The 24722-nt window shown below is 43.8% G+C and overlaps 1 protein-coding gene across 1 annotated transcript in view; it reads left to right on the top strand.

Annotated features, from left to right (window-relative positions):
- The window catches only part of dnajb2 (DnaJ heat shock protein family (Hsp40) member B2), a 103356-nt gene that overhangs the window by 65414 nt on the left and 13220 nt on the right, over positions 1-24722 (top strand). Inside the window, exon 9 of the mRNA XM_084314495.1 lies at positions 3838-4161. Coding sequence (XP_084170621.1) covers positions 3838-4161 — 324 coding nt within the window. The remainder of the gene's footprint in view (positions 1-3837; positions 4162-24722) is intronic.

Below are 24722 nucleotides of genomic sequence, written 5' to 3'. Positions count from 1 at the left end.
CTTTGTTTTGTTCATAGTAGTAACACTCATGCCATGATAAATCTGGTTAGGTCAAAAGTCAAAACTACAGGAATATACATAAAAAAAATTAAAATTATAATACAATAAATATATATATATATTATCGGTATCGACCTTGAGGAGCAGAAAGTTATCGATATCGGGGTAAAAAAAATCAATATCGTGCACCCCTAATATATATATATATATATATATACTACCGTACACAGCTTGGTTTTGCTCAGAAAAAAATAGAAATAATATTTCAAAGTCATAAACAATGAAAATGAGCTTAAACATTATGCTAATAGCAGTAGTCATATACCACAAGTTAAACATTATACTAATAGCAGTAGTCATACCTCCAGTTAAACATTATGCTAATAGCAGTAGTCATATCATACCACCAGTTAAACATTATACTAATAGCAGTAGTCATACCTCCAGTTAAACATTATGCTAATAGCAGTAGTCATATAATAATAATAATATAATGATAATACTTTATTTGTATAGCACAGTAAAAATATAGGCATAAGCAAGCATGAGCAAGGTAAAGTAAATCAGTGTTTCACATTAGGACCTAGTATCCCAATAGGTTCTTTGTTTACAGTTTCATTCAGTAATACAAATGACAAAAATAGTAAAAAATTATTCGGTTTAGAAATAGTCTAAGAATTATAAAATGGAACAGACATACAACAGGGTATTTAACATAGAACAGTGATAAAATAGTTCAATTTTGGATTACAACAGAGCAGTGCTCTTCATTATAGTAATATTCAATATTCAAGGGGCTTTCACAATTATTACATTTGGTAGTAATAATGGCACACAGTCATAAATTCATCAACATGCGCATTTGTTATCAGCAGTGCCAACGCAGAGGAGAGGGGGGTGGGGGATGGGACTGCGACTGGAGGGGCCGGGGGTGGGGGGGTGGGGGCGAGTGCAACGAGCGTAGGAGGAACGCTATGTTCTGTTCTTATCTCTCGACTCCTCGACGTGACCTTGTGAGTTCAAAAGGCTCCAGCACACTTGAGAGTGGGGGGGGGGGGGGTGCATCGGGCAGCGTCGGATTGATGGGCAGCAAGTCTCTTTACAAGTTCCATGTGGAGGGCTTCCAGTCTGTCCATAGCTATCTCCATACGGTTATCGTGTTTCCGAATTAATCTTGTACAGATCCAGATCTCGATAGCGATCGCTCCCATGCCGATCAACATGAATGTGAGGATGTACAAATCCTCCACATCTTCAATCTCAAGAGAGTAAAGGCAGATTGATCCCCATTTATTCCAGCTGTCAATCGCAAAGCCCGCTTGAAATGTCCCAACTGGACACAGCGGATCAGCTGCGCTCTGCTTCCTTGAAGAAAAAATACGATCAATCGCTGCAAATGACCAGCTTACTAGTTGGTCCATATTGTAGTTTGAGTAGGGAGTCAAGTCCGTTGAAGAAGTTAGAATCGACACGTCTAAACCGGTTATAGGGAGGCAGTGAGGGCTGGTGATAGGAACGACCTCAACAGTCTGGGGAGTGGAGATGTGACTTGTCTCTGCAGAGAGGAGGGAGGAGATGGCGAGATAAAATTAGCATAGAACCGACACATGAATTTGATAGGAATTTTTATTTAAATGCCTGAGCAAAGAAGTAGGTTTTAAGCTGTCTTTTGAAGATATCTAATGAGTTTGCTTCTCTGATGTTTTGGGATGGTTTATTACCGATGGTGCATTACCGATCCTTTTTGACTGTTTCTGGGAGCCTCTAGTAGTCCAGCAGTTGATGCTCACAGTGTTCTTGCTGTCCTGTAATTTATTAGAGTGTTGGTGATGTAGCTAGGTCCCTGTCCATTTAGAGCTTTGTATGTAAGGAGAAGGACCTTAAAGTCAATTCTAAATGTTACAGGAAGCCAATGTAAAGCATCTAAGACTGGGCTAATGTGCTATCTCCTTTTGGTTCTAGTTAGCAGTCGGGCTGCACAGTTTTGGATTAGCTGAAGCCTCTCTGTGGTTTTCTTAGGGAGACCTGTGAAAAGTGCATTACAGTAGTCTAACCGGCTAGATATGAATGCATGAATTAACTTCTCAGCATCGTTTTTGATTAATAATGGTTGTACTTCAACATTAGCTTTAGAGGCCCTAAACTCTGGAACACTCTAAATTCGACATTGAGGTCAACAACCTCATCCATATTAAAAAAACAATTAAAATCTTATTTAATTTCATCATAAATCACTGTCACATTAAGTTACTCCTGTATCATCAGTGTTACATCTTCTGTTAGTATGACTGCTTGTTTCCTTTTCCTCATTATATACCGTAATTATGCTATTCTCCTCTGTCTTTGCCCTCTTGTACAAAAATTATAATAATAATAATTGTTCTTGTTACTGACTCGTGTAAATGTTCCATGTTTTCGCATTAGTGTCTGCCTTATGTCTCTGATCCTGTTTTATAGTTTATTTTGTAGTCCATGTTTACATGTAATTCGTCCATATTGTTTATGGACAACGATGGGAGTGGAATTCTGTACAAGCCCTTCGGGCTTCGTTCCCTCCTAGCACTGTTTTTTTTTTTTTTTTTTTTTAATGTGCTAAATAAATAAACTAAACTAAACTAAACTACTTTTGCTATATTTCTGAGATGGAAGAACGATGTTTTTGTCACTTTGTTAATATGAGAATTGAAGTTCAGTTCTGAATCTATGATAACCCCGAGACAAGTGACCTCGGATTTGATCCAAGGGGTTAGTCCTCCCAGGTTCTTTATTAACGTTTCTTTATACCACCAGTTAAACATTATGCTAATAGCAGTAGTCATATAATACCACCAGTTAAACATTATGCTAATAGCAGTAGTCATATCATACCACCAGTTAAACATTATGCTAATAGCAGTAGTCATATCATACCAAATTATGCAAATAGCAGTAGTCATACCATACCACCAATTAAACATTAGCAGTAGTCATAACATACCACCAGAGATATAAAAAAGAGAAACCTAGGGAAGAAAACAAGAGGAGAATCATCAACAGTTTTACATTTCAATACACTGCATTGAACATAAATGTTTTAGATTCTGTAGGAGATTACACTCCTAGTGCATGCATACTTTGTGTGACATTTACATAGTGTGCGTGTGTTGGTTTATACATCTGTGCTTGTGTATTTGTCTGTCTGTCTGTCTGTCTGTCTGTCTGTCTCTCTGTAGGTAGGTATTTATTTAGACAACAAAACATATACAGATCATTACATCACATATTTGCTTTTGTCAAGGATAGGAACGAAAAAGCCAATGACTTATTTACATCGTTGTCCCTGGAAGTCAAGGATGCTTGGAACATACACATATAACTCATTACAGAAATATTTCACAATCATTACATTTGATAGCAATAATGGCACAATCATTAATTAATACAAACATGCGCATTTGTTGAGACATGTTAAACTAGCCTTGAGTCTGTGTATCTCGGAGCACCCTGAGGGGAGGGGGCGGTGGGGGGGGGGGGGGGGGGGGGGGAGGGAGGAAGGAGAGATTGTCCGGAATCACATTTGCAGGACCGGAGGGGGTTGGGATGGGAGATGACTACAGTTGCCGTCATAGGGGGCGGCCCTTGGCGATGAGACAGTCACTTTGGCACCCCTCCGGCACTCGTACTAGTGTGGGATGGGGGTGGGGGGGGCCGCTGCCACTCTTATCTTCTCCAGACACAGCCCGGCTCCCGGAGGCTCCATTCGACCCTGGTACGCCGTGTACCATCCTTACTCCCGACTTGACCTTGTTGATTTCACTCTCTGTCTGTCTGTCTGTGTTTGTGTGTGTGTGTGTCCAGGAGAGGAAGATGAGATGGCCTTAGCCTTGGAGATCAGCCGACGTGAACAGCCGCCCTCCTCCCGTCAATCTCCCCAGAGGCCACACCTCCAGCAGCCAACCAAACCGCCCGCTGCACCCGAAAGGTCCCGCCTCAACCCTCATTCTACTCCCGCCCAGCGCTCATTTAGCTCCGCCCCTTACTACCGCTATGGAGGAACAGGTGTGGGAAACGAGGGGGAGGAGGAGGAGGACGAAGACCTTCAGATGGCGCTGGCCTGCAGCCTGTCAGAGATGGAGGCCCAGCAGAGAGCCGGCACTACCACAGCGACCAACTTCATCTCAGGTGCAGGGGGCGGGGTCAAACTGGTGATTGACAGGACTGAGAACCACCACAAAGGTGGGGTTTATAAGAGCGTTCTGAATGTAAATCTGACCAATAGCGGCGATAAGGTCAGAGGAGGCGAGGCGATGAGACAGGAGGAAGACAGAGAGGGAGAGGTTGAAAACGGAGGAGGAGAGGAAGTTGTTTTAGGGTCCGGAGGAGGGCGTGAGGAGGAGGATGACGTGGTCCAGGATCACGCTGGGGAACCAGGCAACGAGACAGATGTTAGCCCCCCTGCTGCTACTGCTGCTAACGCTAATACTACGCCACTAAATCACCAGGGTGACGAACTCACCATCAGAAATAACAAGAGGAAGAAGAAGTGTGGCTGTGTGGTCTGTTAGTGTGTGTGTGTGTGTGTGTGTGTGTGTGTGTGTGTGTGTGTGTGTGTGTGTGTGTGTGTGTGTGTGTGTGTGTGTGTGTGTGTGTGTGTGTGTGTGTGTGTGTGTGTGTGTGTGTGTGTGTGTGTGTGTGTGTGTGTGTGTGTGTGTGTGTGTGTGTGTGTGTGTGTGTGTGTGTGTGTGTGTGTGTGTGTGTGTGTGTGTGTGTGTGTGTGTGTGTGTGTGTGTGTGTGTTGCCCTCTCACCATAATCCTAATCCCTGCCTGTACAGCCATGTGTTTGTCAGCTTGTCAGTGTATTGATGCAGTGCCTTGACTAATGTCTTGTTCTCTTATTGTGAAAGGTTGAGTGGCAGGTGTTTACATTTCAGCTAGGGATGGTACTGGTACGGGATATGGTATAAGATATCTGACTGATACCAGACTGAAACAGGGTCAGTATCAAAGAAAGACACTAGAATCAGGAGGCGCGTGTGACACGAAAACAAAGCCACCTGATTGTCTGCATTCATGGCACATAGAGGCATGTTAGATCTCTCTAATGAGAGAAATGAGAAACGAGAGAAATTCATTATGTATTATATATTATGTAATTGACGATATAAAGGGGCCTGTATACTGAAAACAAAGACAGACTTCTCCCAAATAGAAACACAGTTGAATGTGTTGGCACCAATATACTCCATATGCATTGCCATGTTTGGAGCGTCTGACTAGTTTGACTAGCGAGCAGGTCATGCTGCGGTCCAGTCCAATGTGGAGATTTCCTATTCTTCTAACGAACCTGCCGGAGTTAATTACTAACACGTTTAGTGTCACCTTTTACTGTTTAATATAAGTAATGGATCAGGTCAGTAGTTATTGGACAATACTGAGTTTAGGACTCAAATGTTCACATTTCTGAGTGAGTTGAGAGAAAAATAACATGTAACAGTTCAAACTGTTGGAGGATGTCACTAATTGAACCTTTGCACTGATGAACCATATAACTCAGTTTTGAAATTATTTGGACAGCCTATGTATTTGCAGTTGTAAAGTCAATCCAAATCCTTTATTCCAGACCATATCACCAGAAAGCACTCAACCTCTACTGTCTTTAACTATGAACGAACACAACACTCTGACTTACCATCTTTAGATAATAAAGTATGCAACCTCTATTGTCTTTAACTAAGAACGAACACAACACTCTAACTTACCATCTTTAGATAATAAAGCACTCAACCTCTATTGTCTTTAACTAAGAACGAACACAACACTCTGAATGACCATCTTTAGATAATAAAATATGCAACCTCTATTGTCTTTTACTAAGAACGGACACAACACTCTGAATGACCATCTTTAGATAATAAAGTACTCAACCTCTATTGTCTTTAACTAAGAACGAACACAACACTCTGACTTACCATCTTTAGATAATAAAGTACGCAACCTCTATTGTCTTTAACTAAGAACGAACACAACACTCTGAATGACCATCTTTAGATAATAAAGTATGCAACCTCTATTGTCTTTAACTAAGAACGAACACAACACTCTGACTTACCATCTTTAGATAATAAAGTACGCAACCTCTATTGTCTTTAACTAAGAACGAACACAACACTCTGACTTACCATCTTTAGATAATAAAATACGCAACCTCTATTGTCTTTAACTAAGAATGAACACAACACTCTGAATGACCATCTTTAGATAATAAAGTACTCGACCTCTATTGTTTTTAACTATTAATGAACACAACACTCTAACTTACCATCTTTAAAAAATAAAGTTTGAAAAAATTGTTCCTCTGAAAACTTTAAACCAACTAATAATATGGTTCTTGGTCTAGATGAAATTATGTTGATAAAGAGCAGCTGCATCTTCTCTTCCTCTCACTTCATCCAGGAATGATGCACTTACATTTGAACCCTTTTACAAGTTCCTCTCATCCCTCCTCACATCAGTCCCGCTAACAAGCGGAAAAAAGAAAAAAAACACGACTATCACACGTGAAGATCAAATGACGTGTGTCATCACTTGTTTCCAATGTGTTTTTTAACTCTTAACACGTGAGTTTCACAATTTACTAAACATCGCTTTCACATGCAGTCGCATCACGGAAGCGAACATGAAGGTGCCGTGTAATAATATGGGCTTTTACCGTGGGATAGTTGTTTATGGAGTTCTCGTTCTTCCAACTGTAACCATTTGTAACCATTCTTGAAAGAAAAGGAGTCATTTCTACGCAGTGGGTAGAGTGGTCAAAACATGGTATTACTGTTCCATTGTGACCTGTTTACAAGATCCAGTAATAAGACACAAAATATCTTTTTTAGATATATTTTTTTTACATATATCATACACACAGCAACCATTGGTGCTACAACTGCTGTTTTTCCCAACATGGAGGACAAATTAATCTGTTGATTCTATTGACAGGGGATCTAGCCATCGGACCGTATATGGGCCACAGTAGCTTCACTAGTCTCTCATAATGGACGTCACATCGCTAAGAGAATCCTGACTCAGCCTTCACAGTGAATGTATTACTATACAGTGTTGTTGCTGCCTTGTTGCATTCAATCAAACACATTGATTTCATAATGCTGACAAAATACTGCCTATATACCAGAATGGCTTTTTATGATGAATGACTATGAGAATAGTGAATGATCTCACGTAATGTATACGTGCCAAATCCAAAGATTGTCTTCATTGTGAAGATTTGACTGGGATCACGAGGGAGACAGGTGGAGTATATCCAGCAGACAGACAGGTGGACAAGGTATAAAGTTGTCCTGAGGTGTGTGTGTGTGTGTGTGTGTGTGTGTGTGTGTGTGTGTGTGTGTGTGTGTGTGTGTGTGTGTGTGTGTGTGTGTGTGTGTGTGTGTGTGTGTGTGTGTGTGTGTGTGTGTGTGTGTGTGTGTGTGTGTGTGTGTGTGTGTGTGTGTGTGTGTGTGTGTGTGTGTGTGTGTGTGTGTGTGTGTGTGTGTGTGTGTGTGTGTGTGTGTTATCCAGCAGACAGACAGGTGGACAAGGTATAAAGTTGTCCTGAGGTGTGTGTGTGTGTGTGTGCGCGTGCGCGCGCGCGCGCTATGGAATGTCTCCATACAGGCCAGGTTGTGTTTTCTCCAGACTTAGGGAATGTATCAGAGTTATGTGATGTCATAATGTTATGTGATGTCATGGTAGGATGGCTGCAGCGTAGCCTGAATATACAATATAAGACATACTGGCATGTCTCCTGGTCAAAACAATCTGTAGGCTACAGTATAGTAAAGACAGACCTACTGGCTAAAACACAGTCTGTGCTACAATATAGTACATACAGATCTGACTAAAACAGTCTGTAGACTACAATATAGTACATACAGAAAAGCCTATTGGCTAAAACACAGCCTGTAAGCTACAGTATAGCACATACAAACATACATCCTGGCTGAAGTCACCAAGAACAGCCCAGTTTTTATATACAGTAGTAGTGAACTGTGTATCATGGCTACCACTGTAGTACTAATGCAGGCTGGATGACTTCTACCATGGCTACTACTGTAGTACTAATACAAGATAGATTACTTCTACCATGGCTACTACTGTAGTACTAATACAGGATAGATTACTTCTACCATGGCTACTACTGTAGTACTAATACAGGATGGAGGACTTCTACCATGGCTACTACTGTGGTACTAATACAGGATGGTTGACTTCTACCATGGCTACTACTGTAGTACTAATACAGGATGGGTGCAGGATGGATGACTTCTACCATGGCTACTACTGTAGTACTAATACAGGATATATGCAGGGTGGAGGACTTCTACCATGGCTACTACTGTAGTACTAATACAGGATATATGCAGGGTGGAGGACTTCTACCATGGCTACTACTGTAGTACTAATGCAGGATGGAGGACTTCTACCATGGCTACTACTGTATTACCAATACAGGATATATTACTTCTACCATGGCTACTACTGTAGTACTAATGCAGGATGGAGGACTTCTACCATGGCTACTACTATAGTACTAATGCAGGATGGAGGACTTCTACCATGGCTACTACTGTAGGACTAATGCAGGATGGAGCTAGTGTAGTTGTTGCCTTGTATTTGGCTGTTTATTGCTTAGATTATAGACCCAGCAGAGATTGATTACAGCACATTCTAGAAGATTAATGTGGATGAATAGGATGGTAGGATTTATACAATTAAAGTACAGAATACCATATTGTCTTACAGTATTATGATTGATGATGATGAAAATGTCCAAAGCTATGAAAGCAACAATGTTATGAATCATTGTGGTGCCTTTGTGTGTGTTCGTGTGTGTGTGTGTGTGTCAAGTCAAGTGTTCCTTTATTAAGTGTGTGTGTGTGTGTGTGTGTGTGTGCGTGCAGTAGGCAGATAGGGCAGAAGGGGGGCTTGAGCCCCTGCTCTTTTGCCCCAATAAATATGAAGACGGAAATGTATACTACTATCCACGAGAAAATTGACCTTATCAACTTAGAAACTAGAAAGTACCCTGCATACCCCCCCCCCCCCACACCTTCCCAAATGGTTTTGTCTCAAATCAATTAATTAACTGCACCTGAACTGTTCCTCGAATAAAGACTATAATGAAGACTAGGGATGTCCCGATCACCTTTCTTTGCTCCCGATCCGATCCCGATTATGTGATTTTGAGTATCTACCGATCCCGATCTTTCCCGATCCGATCTTTCACATTAGTAATCAATTTTGACAAATTTTTGTCAGAAACTGGCGGAGCGAGACAAGCCCCTCTGTTGCCTAATAGTCCCTCGAGGGGCGCAAGCTCTTATTACATTCACCCTGAGAAATGTGCTTCATATGAGAAATATTCAAAGTTTCAATATCTGTTTGCACATTAGTATACATTCAGTGTTCGACTTACGTAATGATTTGCTCCATTTTGGTCTGAAACGCCAACGATAATCCTCAGTCACAGCAAATAATTGACGTTATCCAGGTGAAAAGTTAACTACCTTCAAGCAAGGCATTGCACCTAGTCTAAAAACTCCGCCTCCTACCTCCCCGAGCACAATGACGCCTCCAGCCTGCTGCTTCATGAGTTTTTCCTCCATGCGGAATGTCCTCCTTGCAAACATTGCAAGTGGCTGTTGGACTGGCATGACTTTCTATTTTAAAATGCTTCCAAACCTCTGAAATCTTTGTCTAGCTGCTCAAGTCAGTGGATAACCGTGTTTCGGGAGCGACGCGTTGTTGTGAGAGTGTAGGTCTCGAGGGATTCGGCATACGTCACTGTCATGCAACGGTGTAAATTAAAGGGAATGTGTTTGTTGTGGAAAATTCCCTATTGAAGACTATAATGATTGATTGATTGATATCTAAAATGTTTGTATCTTACATACAGATGTATGCCCAGCCCATAGGGGCTTACAAGACACATAAACAATAAGTTATACTATATAGTATACTTAACAATAAGTATATAGACCAAGATGGCCAAATTTTTTTTTTACAAAATAAAACATAACAAGCTGTAAACAATGTACTTCAAAGAAAGAAGAGGAATTCACATACAATTATATAGGATATAATGTGTTTAGTCTCAAGTGCCATGATTTCTCAAACTCCAAAACAAAATCCTGCAAAACTGAAAATCTCCACAAAAAAACAACTCAACATACAACTCTCAGACTGCCAAAACAAATCCGGATTTACAAATTCAACTTTCTTAAATAAAACCCTTCTCAAGTGTACAAATTCCCTGTCCAAATTCCCAATCAGGTCTCTGACATCAAGGCCACCTAATTATCCCTTCCCCTTAATTGACTGATATCAATCCCTGTCTCCTGAGCCGTTCAGCCATTGTGTAGCGTGATGTGTGCCGGGTGCCAGTGTATGGTAGCCATTGAGCCTGCGTAGCCCAAGGTTGGGTGCTACCAGTGGTGGTGAAGGAGGCAATTCCCACCCTACATTGTAAAAAGCGCTTTGAGGTCGCTTTCACACAGGGGCTGTTTGGTCCGGACTTTCGGACCAGAATTCGAAACCCGGTTTTTCGGGTCTGTGTGAATGCGCGTCGAACTCGGTCCGCGGACCAAGCAGGCGAACTCTGGTCCGCCTGAAAACGTAGGTCTCGGTTCGGGTTCAGCGGACCAAACGCGAACCAAATATAGGAAGTGATTATTATTACCACTGCTCGCAGCACTCACTGCAAAACAAGCACACTGCATCTAATCTCTCTATCTATCTATCTATCTATCTATCTATCTATCTATCTATCTATCTATCTATCTATCTATCTATCTATCTATCTATCTATCTATCTATCTATCTATCTATCTATCTATCTATCTATCTATGTCTGTGCATCTTGGGAAGAAGGAAGAAAAAACGCGGCTTATTATTATTACCGAGGCGCGCGGCTTATTATATTATTAAAACAGCTAATTGTGGGCACTCATAAAAACACCGTGGTCTACAAGTTGTTTAGCGAGAGGATGGTGGTAATGTGCTTCAATAGAACAATGGATCAATGCCATGTCAAAACTCGGCTCCGCTGATCTGGGCTCCGCAGTACACACACACGCGCGCACACACAGGATCGCAGCCACACACACATTTCCACTGTCCAATAGACAAGCGCCCTTTTCGACCGCGTGACATTGTTCAGAAGGTCTCGGTCCGTCTCACAGAAACCTGTGTGAAAGCAGGCGAACCAAATGAAGAATGCAACAATGTTGCAACTTCACCCCCAGAACCGCACCGAGTCCTCCAAAACTCTATGTGAAAGCGACCTGAGTGTCTAGAAAAACAGAAAAGCGCTATATAAATGCAATTAATTATTATTATTACAAGGGGCAGTGAAAAACAAAATTAAATTCATCCTCCACCACTCCCAGATCACAGAGAACACACAAACGCTCCTCCTCAGGTGTACCTTGGAATCTACCCACTTCCACAGCTTATAATAATAAGAATTAGGTCTAAAGCGTGTTATCGATGGCAACGTCAGGGTGGGATTAGTGTGTGTTGGTGCCGGGTTAAGTGCCCTTTTTGTAGCTTGAGCCCCTGTTCCCAAATAGTCTGTGCACGCCCCTGTGTGTGTGTGTGTTTGTGTGCGTGTGTGTTTGTGTGCGTGTGTGACCACTGTGTTCCTGCTCTGCTTGAATAATGGACACGGGAGACAGGATGGACGGAGTACTTCTTTTCTTTATACTGTCGAGCATAAGAAATATACAATGCCGTCAGCCTTAAGCACATAAATGTTGGTAAGTACACACATCTCTCTTATCATTCACGGATAGACTGAGGTATATGAATCAGACATTAGAATATAAAACATTAGAAAATACAATTGACCAAAAACATCACAACATACCTGTCAAGCATAAGAAATATACAATGCCGTCAGCCTTAAGCACATCAATGTTGGTAAGTACACACATCTCTGTGGTAGGAGAAAACTTCGGTTAGAACACACACTTCCAGGTGTAAAACCCCTCCCCCCCATGAATACTATCTTACCAACGTGCTCATATAAAAGTTCGCGAAAACGGCCAAATCTCTTATAAACAGATACACAACTGCACATCATCAATATCAAACCACTGTTCATAACTCGGTTCATTACTTGGAAACCTATTTACAACATTATCGGCTTAGACCAGAGATATAACATCAAGGTACACTGATAGCAGCTTACCTCTTATCATTCACGGATAGACTGAGGTAGAAGCAGCGCGTAAAGGCCTCTACATGCTACAGCAACTTCAAAGCAACTTCAACACAACATCAGCGCGATTTCAGCGCGGTTGTTGTTTAGGGTCTTGTAGACTGTGTTGCGAGGATGCTGCGTACATGTCTCCAAAATCTAACCTAAACAACCGTTGCGTTGTTATTGCGTAGCAGTGATTGGTTGGTTAGCGAATGGGGGCGGGGCTGTCGTAGAATAATATTGGTCTTGCAGAGAATATCATCCGCCATTGTTGTAGCCAGCCAGCGTTGATGCTAAATAATTAGCGTCACATAGCTGGCCTTTTTCTGAAAACCCAAGCACATATTGTTCCATAGCATACGCCTTCAGTTGATCATGACAAATCCTCTCTTACCTTGACGATTAAAAAGCCTCCATAATTTAGTAAATAAAGCTGTAGCCAGCCAGCTAGCATTGGTGCTATACAAAATGCTATCCACATTAGCTACATAGCTAACCAACTAAATACAATGGTATCCTGAGGTAACTTTAACGTTAAATACTTTGCTAGTCAAAATGACTGGACACACAGGGACAAGTTAAACATCAATCAATTAATTTATTCCAATAGGTAGTTTGAGCTGCATGTGAGCCGAGGTCCTCTCCATTGGAAACTAATGACGTTACGGTAACGTTAGCTCGAAAAGCACAGAAAGTTAAGCTGCTAGCAACAGACACTATAACACTTCCGGTCGGGGGATTTCAAAATAAAAGAGCGACGTCTAAAATCACCGGAAATACATTTATTTTGTACATTATCTAACGTTAACACGAACCTAAACTAACTTTAGTTAAACTAACTTTGCGCATCGATGTTGCAGAAGCATAAAGGCAGAGTGTCTAAAACACCGTTGCTTTGTCGATGTTGTGTTGCAGTTGCTTTGAAGTTTCTGTAGCATGCAGAGGCCTTAAGCCAGATACCATACGTCGTCGCACGAGAAGCAAATACGTCACTTCCTCCTGAAGTGACTATTTCAAAATAAAAGACCTATCTACAATAGTTGGTTGTCCCAAATCATTCAGAATTTACACTAAACTAAAAACGGTAAACTAAAACAGCTGATCATTCTTCAAACCGTTACATACACCCCCTTAAATTCTGCTTAATTTGGGAATACTCCAGAACGTCACAAAACAAGAATGGCAGAGGGAGAGAGGGGGAAGCAAAAAGCCTCTCAAAAAGAGAAACTAGAGCACTGATGTATAACAATGTCAATTTGAAACCCTTCCAAGGGAAGTGCGTAAGAATAGGGTGGTACCAGACCCCATACTTATCGCAGACAAAACAGAGATGCCATTTACACCTCCAATACCTACATAACTCTTGCTCTTACTACATATCTAGTTATTCACCCTCTTCCCTCGGCACCATTAATCCCATATCAAACTAGACAAAGGCACATGGATCTTGAACCATTGCTTGACCATTATCCAGGATGAAATCAAAATCAAGAAATTAACACTTTGACTGCCATGAAACGTGTTTTGACGTCATTGCTGGCCATGCTCAAGTTGCCGGGGGACGCTGTCCAGCGTCCTTATATCAATATTTCAAAAATCTGCGATCGGATTCATATGTCCCCTCCGCTGGCCTGAGATCCACCAGCAGGACCCACTGAGCTCTCTGGCGGTTTAGGAGCGCCATCTGGTGGCCGATCGGCGCAATCGCTTTAACAGGAAGTGGCATAGAGGTTGTGCTACGTCCGTAGTACTTCCGGGCGCTCGCTATAGGTCCCGCGACTCTGGCTCGTCACGCTACACAGTGATCGATTGCCAATAACTCGATAAACAACATGATTTGGACGTATATACCATTATACAAGCTGGAGATGGACCGGGTAAATTTACATCCCATAATGATAAGATTTCAACTCTACGATGATCGCCCAACGGCGCACGGAGACTGGGGTGAGTTTCAGCGTGTAACGTTACCGTCTTCGATACTAACTGCTATTATCAACATTTGACCCACATTAGATGATTGGTATAACGCTGCCCACGGAATTATAAACGGCCCCTAGCCCATCCGGTCAACATCAGATGACGTGTAGTAACTTCTAGAAGTACGTCTAGTTGTAATTTTTTATATCGCGCTGATTGCCATAAAACTGTATTGCATCATCAATATAATGTATTTGGGGCTATAGATCACGTTCTGGAGAAAGCTGCAGAAAGAGATGAAAACATACTTATACATTAGACCATACTTTACTATGGATATGTGAATGAAAAAGTTTAACGTTGCTACACAATGAACAATACATATAGGACTTTGAATGGGCCCTAATAATGGCAATGTAGCAATAGAATTTAAAAAGTTATAGCCCTGCAAAGAAGGGGACTTTCTCCATAGACAAATAGCGCTGGCAATCTATGGTATATCATGAATTTAACCTTAGGCAACCAAAGTGTTAATGAAAAAAAAAAAAAAAAACTCTTTGTCATCTAGACCGGCAAAACACGTGTAAGGGAGCACATACCGGGATCAATAACAGCTCAAGCATCCCCAACCCGCTGTCCTAACATCTCACAAATCAGCCTCATAGGAGGTCTGACCCGTCTCCAAAACCATGTAACAACTGAACCAGCGTATCTATCTTGCGGTTGTGTGCAAACTACTTGTTCAAGCTGAACCTCAACCGTATGCAGGGAGTCACTACAAGAGATGGAGTCTGTGCAAACTACTTGCTCAAGCTGAACCTCAACCGTATGCAGGGAGTCACTACAAGAGATGGAGTCTGTGTCAACTGCTTGTTCAAGCTGAACCTCAACCGTATGCAGGGAGTCACTACAAGAGATGGAGTCTGTGTCAACTAGGAGCGCCCCCCTGTGCGGGCCTAGGACTGGTGAGTGGGCTGCATTGCTTGGGTCTATGTCAGGTAAGTGGGCAGTACTGTCCAGGCCTGGGCTGGTGTTAATGCCTTCCTTTATCACGTGGTGGTGAACAGAGCTATCAGCGGCATTGGCCAGGATGCCATTTGATTGAGAGATACTGCTCGCCCGACTCGATGGGCCATCCTCATCATCAGGATCCACAACGTCAGGGCTGCGCATGAGCCAGTCCATGGTCCTGACATCGGAATCCTCCATATTATTCTCCACCACTGAGACCTGAATACTCTCGCATGCTGCATCACTGAGATCTGTGTCCCCAGGAGGGTTCGGAGTAATGTCTTCGTCCAAGGGAAGGAAACTAACTGGGAGGACGAGATTTCTGTGCACCACCTTCTCTCTGCCAGTTTGAGCATCTCTGATCCTGTACACATTAATCTGGGACCTCACTGACACGACATCATACGGGGTTGAGTTCCACTTGTCAGCGATCTTTCTCTTGCCTCTCTCACCCCGATTAGCCAGCAGTACACGATCACCCAAAGGTGAACCCTTGACCTTACGATTGTAAAGCCTTGCGTGCCGTGCCTGCTCGTCATGGCTCTGTCTCTGGGCAATCCGTGCAGCCTCACTCAAGTCTCGTTTCATCTGGGTGACAAATTCGTGGTGGCTGACAATGGTCTCGTCATTCAGTACATGCTGGAACATAATGTCGATGGGCAGACGCGGGACTCGCCCGAACATCAAGTAGAACGGGGCGAAGCCGGTTGTCTCGTGCACCGTGCAGTTATAGCTGAATGTTAACATCCACAGCATCTGAGGCCATCTAGACTTTTCCTTTGGGGGAAGTGCTCTTATCATGTTCCCCAAGGTCCTGTTGAAGCGTTCTGTGATCCCATTTCCCATGGGATGGTACGGGGTGGTATGTGACTTATCCACTCCAGCCATCTCCAGAAGTTCCTTTATAAGTCTGCTTTCAAAATTGGCCCCTTGATTTGAGTGGATTCTCCTGGGGAAGCCGTAGATGCAGAAGAAGTCGTTCCACAACCGACGGGCGACTTGTTTAGCGGACTGGTTCTGACAGGGGAAGGCGTGTGCCATCTTAGAAAAATGGTCCGTCACGACCAAAACATCAACTGTTTTTTTGTCGCTCAACTCCGCAGACCAGAAGTCAATGCACACTAGTTCCATCGGGGCGGATGTCCGAATATTCTCAAGGGGTGCACAGGCTTCTGGCTCGGGTGTCTTTCCAAGGATACACCTTTCACAATGCTTCACATAGTTTATTACGTCTTTCTCCATCCCAATCCAGAAAAATCTTTCCCTGGCAAGGGAGAGCGTTCTCGACTGGCCCTGGTGACCGGCTGCATCATGGACACCCTGGAGAACTTGCCGCTTAAGATTGTCAGGCACGATGAATTGAAAGAGCTTCTTATCAAGCTTGCGATCCCTCTTCAGCCTGTGTAATATTCCATCACGCACCTTCAGCTTCTCCCAGTTTTTAAGAAGTTTAATGACACAGGCCGGCTCAGACATCCTCTCACGCCTGGTAGGCTTCCTATGCCGTTGCACATAGTATAGAGCCCTGCTGATTGTCGTATCTTGCTCCTGGAGACTCCTGATGCGGCTTTGAGGGATAACAATGGACGGGTCCTCTTCGGGTAGCTGGAGAGATGATGGGTTAGCCCCGGGCAGCATGGACACTCCACCGCTACAATGAGCCGATAGAACTGCAGAGACCTCCTCCAAACCGATGGAGCCTCTTCCGAGTCGTGAGTCCTCCTCGTCTTGAGCAGCACCATCATCTGACGCTCCCTCGCCTACCACCTGGACGGCTTGGCAATTGTTAGAAAACCGAAAAGCATCCTGCACAACACCCTTGACCACACCATTGACCTCATCCAGCTGCGCGATGTAAGGCTCCTTAACAAGGCGGTGACTCACGCATGACTTGACGAATGGCTCACGGCTCAGAGCATCAGCAACAATGTTCTTCGGGTCAAAGTCATACGCAGCGAGCTTGGCGACCCATCGTTGCTCGCATGCATCCAGACGCGGCTTTGTTAGGATGTAAGTCAGAGGGTTGTTGTCGGACCACGCAGTGAAGCGCCTTCCCTTTAGCCAATGGCTAAACTTCTCACAAACGGCCCACTTTAATGCCAGAAATTCCAGTCTGTGAGCTGGATAATTCATCTGAGATGGAGACAGCGTCTTACTAGCAAAGGCGACTGGCCTTGCAATTTTCTCACCAGGTGGTATTTGGGAGAGAACGGATCCAATCCCATCAAATGAAGCATCAACAGCAAGGATGAATGGCTCATTGAAGTCAGGGTGGGCTAAGGTGACGCTGTGGGCTAGGTCGCGCTTCAGGGTCTCGAATGCACCCTTACATGCAGGGCCCCAGTCGCTTGGTGAGAGCTTCAGAGGGAGGGGGGACTTTTTCTTGGGCTTCCGTCCCACCTTGGCTTTATGTTGAGGTCTCTGTCCGGAGAGCAGCTTGAAGAGGGGTCTGGCCTTTGCGGAGCAACCTTCAATGAAGTGTTGATAATATAGCACCATGCCCAGGAAAGACCGCAGCTTTTTCTGAGAAGGGGTGACACCATCGCTCTCCATCAGGTGAACTTCTTGAACATCGTTAATTGCCTCAACCTTCTCAGGGTCCGTCTTCACCCCATTCTCACAGATAATATGTCCAAGAAACTTGACTGTCGTTCTCAGAAAGTGACATTTCTTGGGTGCTAGCTTGAGATTGTGGTTCTTGAGGCGTGAAAACACCATCTCCAGGCGCTCGAGGGCTAGCTGTTCAGTGGGGGCAAACACCATCAGGTCATCCAGGTAACAGAGCAGGCTGGTAAAGTTTTCATCTCCAAAGATAGACAACATCATCTGCATGAATGTTTCAGGGCTGTTTGACAGTCCTTGGGGTAGCCTGTTGTATTCATGGAGGCCAAATGGTGACGAAAAAGCGGTGTATCTCTTGTGCTCCTTGTACAGCGGCACATTATAAAAGCCAGATGTCAGATCCATAGTCGAGAAAAACACATTCCCTCCAAGCGCAGTGAGGACATCATTCTGGTGAGGTAGCGGATGGGCATCCCTCACAGTTCTCGCGTTGAGCCACCGAAAGTCGGTGCAAATGCGCAGGTCACCATTCTTTTTCCATACCAGAACTAGGGGTGATGCGTACTCACTGTACGACTTCCGGATGATGCCTCTCTCTTCCATCTCATTCAGAGCAGTTCTCAGCTTCTCATAGTGGTTCGGTGGTACTCGCCGATAGGGCAAGCGGAATGGCTTCTCTTCAACAAGGTGTATTTTATGGATGACATCTGTCGCCTCTCCACAGTCCAACTTGTGTCTTGAGAAGATCGACTCGTATTTCTCGACGAGTTGCAGAAGTCTGTCTCTCCACTCATCAGACACCTCACAGGCTTCAAGATTCAGCTCATGTAACCCCAGCTTCTCCTTTGCTCTTTCCATCTCTTCTCTGGACCTTGGCTCTTCAGAATTACATGTGACACGCTGTGTGTTAATCTTTATGCCCTCAGGCGGAGACGGATCCTCAACTGCAATGCAGGGAAAGACATCTGCAACTTTCGTATTTCTCTTTAACACAACTGTCTTATTGGTGGGGTTAATCAGTTTGAGAGGGACCCACCTGTCGCCCCATAATGGCGTGATGACTCGTCCAACCATGATATTCCTGGGCCTGGACCTCGACTGGGTCGGTTCAACAATCACTGTGCTGCCTGTTGATATGCCAGCTGACTCTGGCAACTTTCCCCAAACCAGGTGTTCACACTGTGGCTGTAGTGTAACACATTTGTTCAGCTTGACTGTGCCAACTTTGTCAGGCACAGACTCTCCCTTCCACCTCTCCGAATTAGAGAGGAGAGACAAGAACCGCCGACAGTCATCATCCATGGCACCACCTGGTTCAGACATGATCCTCCAGTAACTCTCTGTGCTCTTCATCAGCTGTAAAAGTCTCTTTATAGCATTGCTGCCCAGTATCAAGTCATCTGTTTGCCCAGGGATCACTAGCATTGGAATAAGCAGCTTGCAGCCAAACACAGTGACCTCCGACTCATACACTGCTTTTGGTGTGACATGATGCCCGCCAGCGCCAACCACAATGATATCATCAGCGGGATATTTCCTGACGCCAGGGTTGTGTCGCAAGAGGCGGGCCTCTGCAGCCTCACTCAGAGAGCATGCCATAGATCCACTGTCTATCATGGCCTTCATCTGGACTCTGCCCGCCACAGACACGTCTGTATAAAACAGACTATCAACTGCCTGAAGTTTGTGTATCCCCTGAAACACCACCGTCTTGCCAGAAGGCGCAGCAGAGCAAAGCGAACTATACTCAGTCTCCAAATCAACAATGTCACAGCCGGGAGTGTCACCACCATGATCTGCACCATCCTCCCCCAGGTGCAGATCTACTCATTTTCCGACTGTTGATGGGAGGCAGGTCTCCTCCCATTGGGGCAGTCACGTCTGGAGTGATCAGGTGCGTGACACTGGAAGCAAAGTCTTTTGTCACGGCAGTGAGTGAAGGCTGAGTGAGCAGTATTGCGGCAGACAGTACAAGGCATGTCATGAAAACCATCAATCCTGGGCTGCTGTGGCCTGGTCTGCCTGTTTGAATTGAACAGTGTTGCAGTAGTAGCAGCGGGTCTCTGCAGCAAAACCTTCTTGAGCATGCTAATGACATGTTCAAGAGCAGAGGACTCAGTACTCTTTGCCTGTGACAAGTCCTGGCCCTCAGGAGGCAGTGCCGCGGCCTGTGAAATATCCATTGTGTTCACTGTCACCTTCTCTTTTGGCCCTCTATTCGCCGCAGCCCTCAAACTCATCTCACAATGGTATTCATTCAGTATGTCTTGGACCTCATGCGCTGACCATTTGTCAATCGTCTTTGACCTGAATGTCATGGCGAGTTCTTTGGAGGGGCAGTTTCTTATGAACATACGTGCCACCTCTGTGCTCGGGCAATCCAGTGACTTACTCTGCTCCTTCAAGCGCTCAATGGCGAGGTCCACTGCACGATTAAGTCTGAGCCAGTAGTCAAAGGCATCCTCATCTCTTTCTGGTAAAGTCGTGTAAAAGTCTGCCAGTGGAAGAGGCGAGCACGGGACTGTGTCAAAATGGCCTCAGGGTTGCGGGTAGTATCAATATCACTGTTTCTTGTGGCAAACCTGACCACATCCCTAGCCTTGCCCCTGAGATGAATGAGAATTTCATCTGCCTGCTCTTCAGTCCTCAAATTCCCCCTCTTGATGAAATTTCTCATTAGGTCCTCCCACTCACCCACTGAAACATTATCAGACCCATCCCCTCTGAAGCTAGAGGGATCTCTCATTTTTCTGTGGGACACTAGCTGGACCTGGGACAGGTCAAGTACTCGTGAGCTAGATGAATTAGAATCAGCCTGTGCGGGCGTGGAAGTGGGAGGTGCAGTGCTAACGGGTGGACTAAGCTGAGTGAGAATATCATGTGCTAGTTGGCGACTGACCTGTTGAATCACCTCCCCCATCTGACTCACGAAATCAGCACTAGGTGTAGCAGGGCCCGGCGTGGACGTACTAACGACCGGGACTCCATGCATGCTATCTACAGGAGGACTGTGAGGAGGAACCCTGCTCCCACTGACTAAAGGAACCTCCGTGGAACCTCTACTATTCTCCACACCAACAACACCTGGCCGAAAAGGAGGAGGACTTTCAAATTGCAAAGCTGCAGGCACATTCAAAACGCCTCTACCCCTACCCACACTCCCTCCTAGTGGGGTGTTGAACCCTCCCCCAGCATAATCCATTCTAAAAGTCTGGCAAAAATATACAATGTTGTCAAAATAAACTCAAACTGCCCAATTGAGGAAGCAGCAATTACAATAGAAAATAACTGCTATATTATATTCACAAAGAGAGGACTGGCAAAAATATACAATGTTGTCAAAATAAACTCAAACTGCCCAATTGAGGAAGCAGCAATTACAATAGAAAATAACTGCTACATTTACAAAGAGATGACTAAAAGCTGTGCATTGAGAGAAGTACTAGCCCCGATCCACGTAGACAGGCATCAGCAGGACAGTCCCCGGGACGTGAAGATGAAGCTCATCTCCAGTGAAGAATCAACGAATCATGGCACCAATGTGACCACTGTGTTCCTGCTCTGCTTGAATAATGGACACGGGAGACAGGATGGACGGAGTACTTCTTTTCTTTATACTGTCAAGCATAAGAAATATACAATGCCGTCAGCCTTAAGCACATCAATGTTGGTAAGTACACACATCTCTCTTATCATTCACGGATAGACTGAGGTATATGAATCAGACATTAGAATATAAAAGATTATAAAATACAACATTAGAATAAAAGATTATAAAATAAAACATTAGAAAATACAATTGACCAAAAACATCACAACATACCTGTCAAGCATAAGAAATATACAATGCCGTCAGCCTTAAGCACATCAATGTTGGTAAGTACACACATCTCTGTGGTAGCAGAAAACTTCGGTTAGAACACACACTTCCAGGTGTAAAACCCCTCCCCCCCATGAATACTATCTTACCAACATGCTCATATAAAAGTTCGCGAAAACGGCCAAATCTCTTTTAAACAGATACACAACTGCACATCATCAACATCAAACCACTGTTCATAACTCGGTTCATTACTTGGAAACCTATTTACAACATTATCGGCTTAGACCAGAGATATAACATCAAGGTACACTGATAGCAGCTTACCTCTTATCATTCACGGATAGACTGAGGTAGAAGCAGCGCGTAAGCCAGATACCATACGTCGTCGCACGAGAAGCAAATACGTCACTTCCTCCTGAAGTGACGATTTCAAAATAAAATACCTATTTACAATAGTTGGTTGTCCCAAATCATTCAGAATTTACAATAAAGTAAAAACGGTAAACTAAAACAGCCGATCATTCTTCAAACCGTTACACATGTGTGTGTCAAGTCAAGTCAAGTGTTCCTTTCTTAAGTGTGTGTGTTTGTGTGCGGGCGTGCGTATGTGTGCGTATGTATGTGTGTGTGTGTGTGTGTGTGTGTTCACTATGCTTGTCACCCTAAATGTGCCAACTGAAAGGTAAAGATCAGGGGGTGGAGTCAGGTTGTTGTGAGCAGCACCACATGGAGATGTTTGGAAGACGATGTACAAATTTCCAGGGATATTATAATGACTAACATATTAACAAACAAGATGAATGAGGTAGAAACATGTAGAATCAACTATATATTGATTATAGTTATAGTATTTCAACTATATCTGATATGAAGGTATACTTTCCAGTTTTACTTGCATAATGTGATCTATATGATACTGTTAGATAAAATTGTTTGACAAAATGGTATTTTGGTATAGCGGGATGGGAATTTGAAGGTGTATCAATATTCGATTATTATATTGAAAACATTTCAGTTAACTGGATATCATCTTAAGCTCCATAGCTCCAGTAGCTGCCTGGCTAACGTTAGCAAGCAAGCTAACATACTCCACAGAAACCTGTTAGCTTCACTGTCTTCACCTCCAGGAGCTTATATAGAACATGTCACCATCAATAGTCCAATAAACAGCTGCCTGCCTAGCATTAGCATGTAGCCTGTCAACCAGCAAACCACAAATCCCTGTCAGGGCAGCAGCAGTTTCACTTTTGGTATAGCAATTTTGCTTTCAAAATGAAAGCGTGAGAACGTTTTCTTGTCTTCAAAATAAAGGTTTGGTTGCTGCATTTTTGCCCGTCGTTTCATAATCTTTCAGCCCTTGTAGATGAATCATTCAGCCCTTGTAGATTAATCATTCAGCCCTTGTAGGTTATTTGTTCAGCCCTTGTAGATTATTTATTTAGCCCTTGTCTAAAGTGACTCCTCGGAATTACTGCCCTTCAGCCAAATCTGGTGCCATAAGGTTCACCAGAAAGCGGCTCACAGTTAAAAAACTGGTTGGAGGTTCAGGTTTCAACCTGGGAGAGGAAGTGAACAACAACAACCTGTAACTTAGACAGAAGCACAGAAGAGGGACAAGTCTCCCTGACACTCACAAAGTGCCCTTTTTCTATTTATTTTGTATCAATAACAAGGATTTAGGGCTGGGCAATATAGAAGGAATTAATGTCACAATTAATGAATTGATTAATTAATGAATGAATGAATTGTTAAAGGATGATCTCCTCCCCCAACATCAGTGTGTATCATATATCATACTCATGTGTGCAACACCATGTTTAATAATTAAATTGATGTTCATTGCATTGAAGCAAACCAAAACTGTTCTTCAAATAAAAGTCCATTTTATGAGACCCTTTCATTCTATGCTTAATACTCATCATTCATTTAGACAAGAAATCTAAATATTACAATGCCAAACAATAATAGAGAATTATTTTGCCCAACCATTATCTCTGAGTTGTCTAGTTGAATGCCACAGGATATCTATAACAGAAGAGAAGTGTTGGTTCAGCCTTACACTAGATGGTTTGGAGAGTATGCATGTCCCCCGTCCCCGTGTGTCTTCTGTGCACAGTCCCAACCCCACGTCCCATACACCTCACCTCCTCCCTGCAGTGTTGGGACTCACTGTGTATGTGTGCGTGTGCACGTGCATGCATGTGTCTGTGTGTGCATGTGTGTGTGTCTATGTGTGTGTGAGAGAGAGCAAACCCTGCAACCCTATCGTGTCGTAGAGTGTTGATAATGGGTCACCATGGTGCCACTGGAGTGAACCCAAATTGTCATCTATACTACACACACACACACACACACACACACACACACACACACACACACACATACACACACAGACACCCCCCCCCCCCCACACGCACGCACGCACGCACGCACGCACGCACGCACGCACACACACACACACACACACACACACACACACACACACACACACACACACACACACATACACACACAGACACCCCCACGCACGCACGCACGCACACACACACACACACACACACACACACACACACACACACACACACACATACACATACTAGGAACCGGCCCGGCTGACTGATGGTTCTGCATGGGAGTAGCTGATATGATGTGAGATGTGAGTTTATGATTTCACTGGGGATGTATTTTACAGAGGAGAGAGAAGTCAGTCAGTGGAGCCAGATTATATGAGACTCTTGTCTACTAACTGATCTGCAATCAGTCAATGAGATGAGAGTCAGTCGAGGACATCGAGAGACATTGGTAAATAGTTACTGTATATTATTGACTAATAGTGCAGTAGAAGGTTTAAAAATAAACCCACCCTTTGCTGCACAGACAGGACCTTCTCCTGGCCAGTGTGTCTCGAGGAGAGCTTGGTTTGTGCTGCAACCTGTAGGTGTGTTAGTTTTTAAAGCATATACAATGTATTAGCCAATACAATAAATACTTGGACCTTTGCTATGAGAAGAATGGCATGTCGTTTTTTCTTTATTATTTCTTTTCTTCCCATTGGGCACATCTCATGTATGAACCCGCCCCTTACCTTAACCTCATTGGACCTCACGCCCCAACTTAAAGGGTCATTCTGGTATTTTTAAACCTGGGCCCTATTTTTCCATCATTCGGGGTCCAAA

Source organism: Notolepis coatsorum (genome assembly GCF_963971535.1).
Source record: "Notolepis coatsorum genome assembly, chromosome: 5".
In the NCBI taxonomy this organism is placed as follows: Eukaryota; Metazoa; Chordata; class Actinopteri; order Aulopiformes; family Paralepididae; genus Notolepis; species Notolepis coatsorum.
The sequence above is the reverse complement of the archived record's forward strand: the minus strand, read 5'-3'. Positions and strand labels throughout refer to the sequence as shown.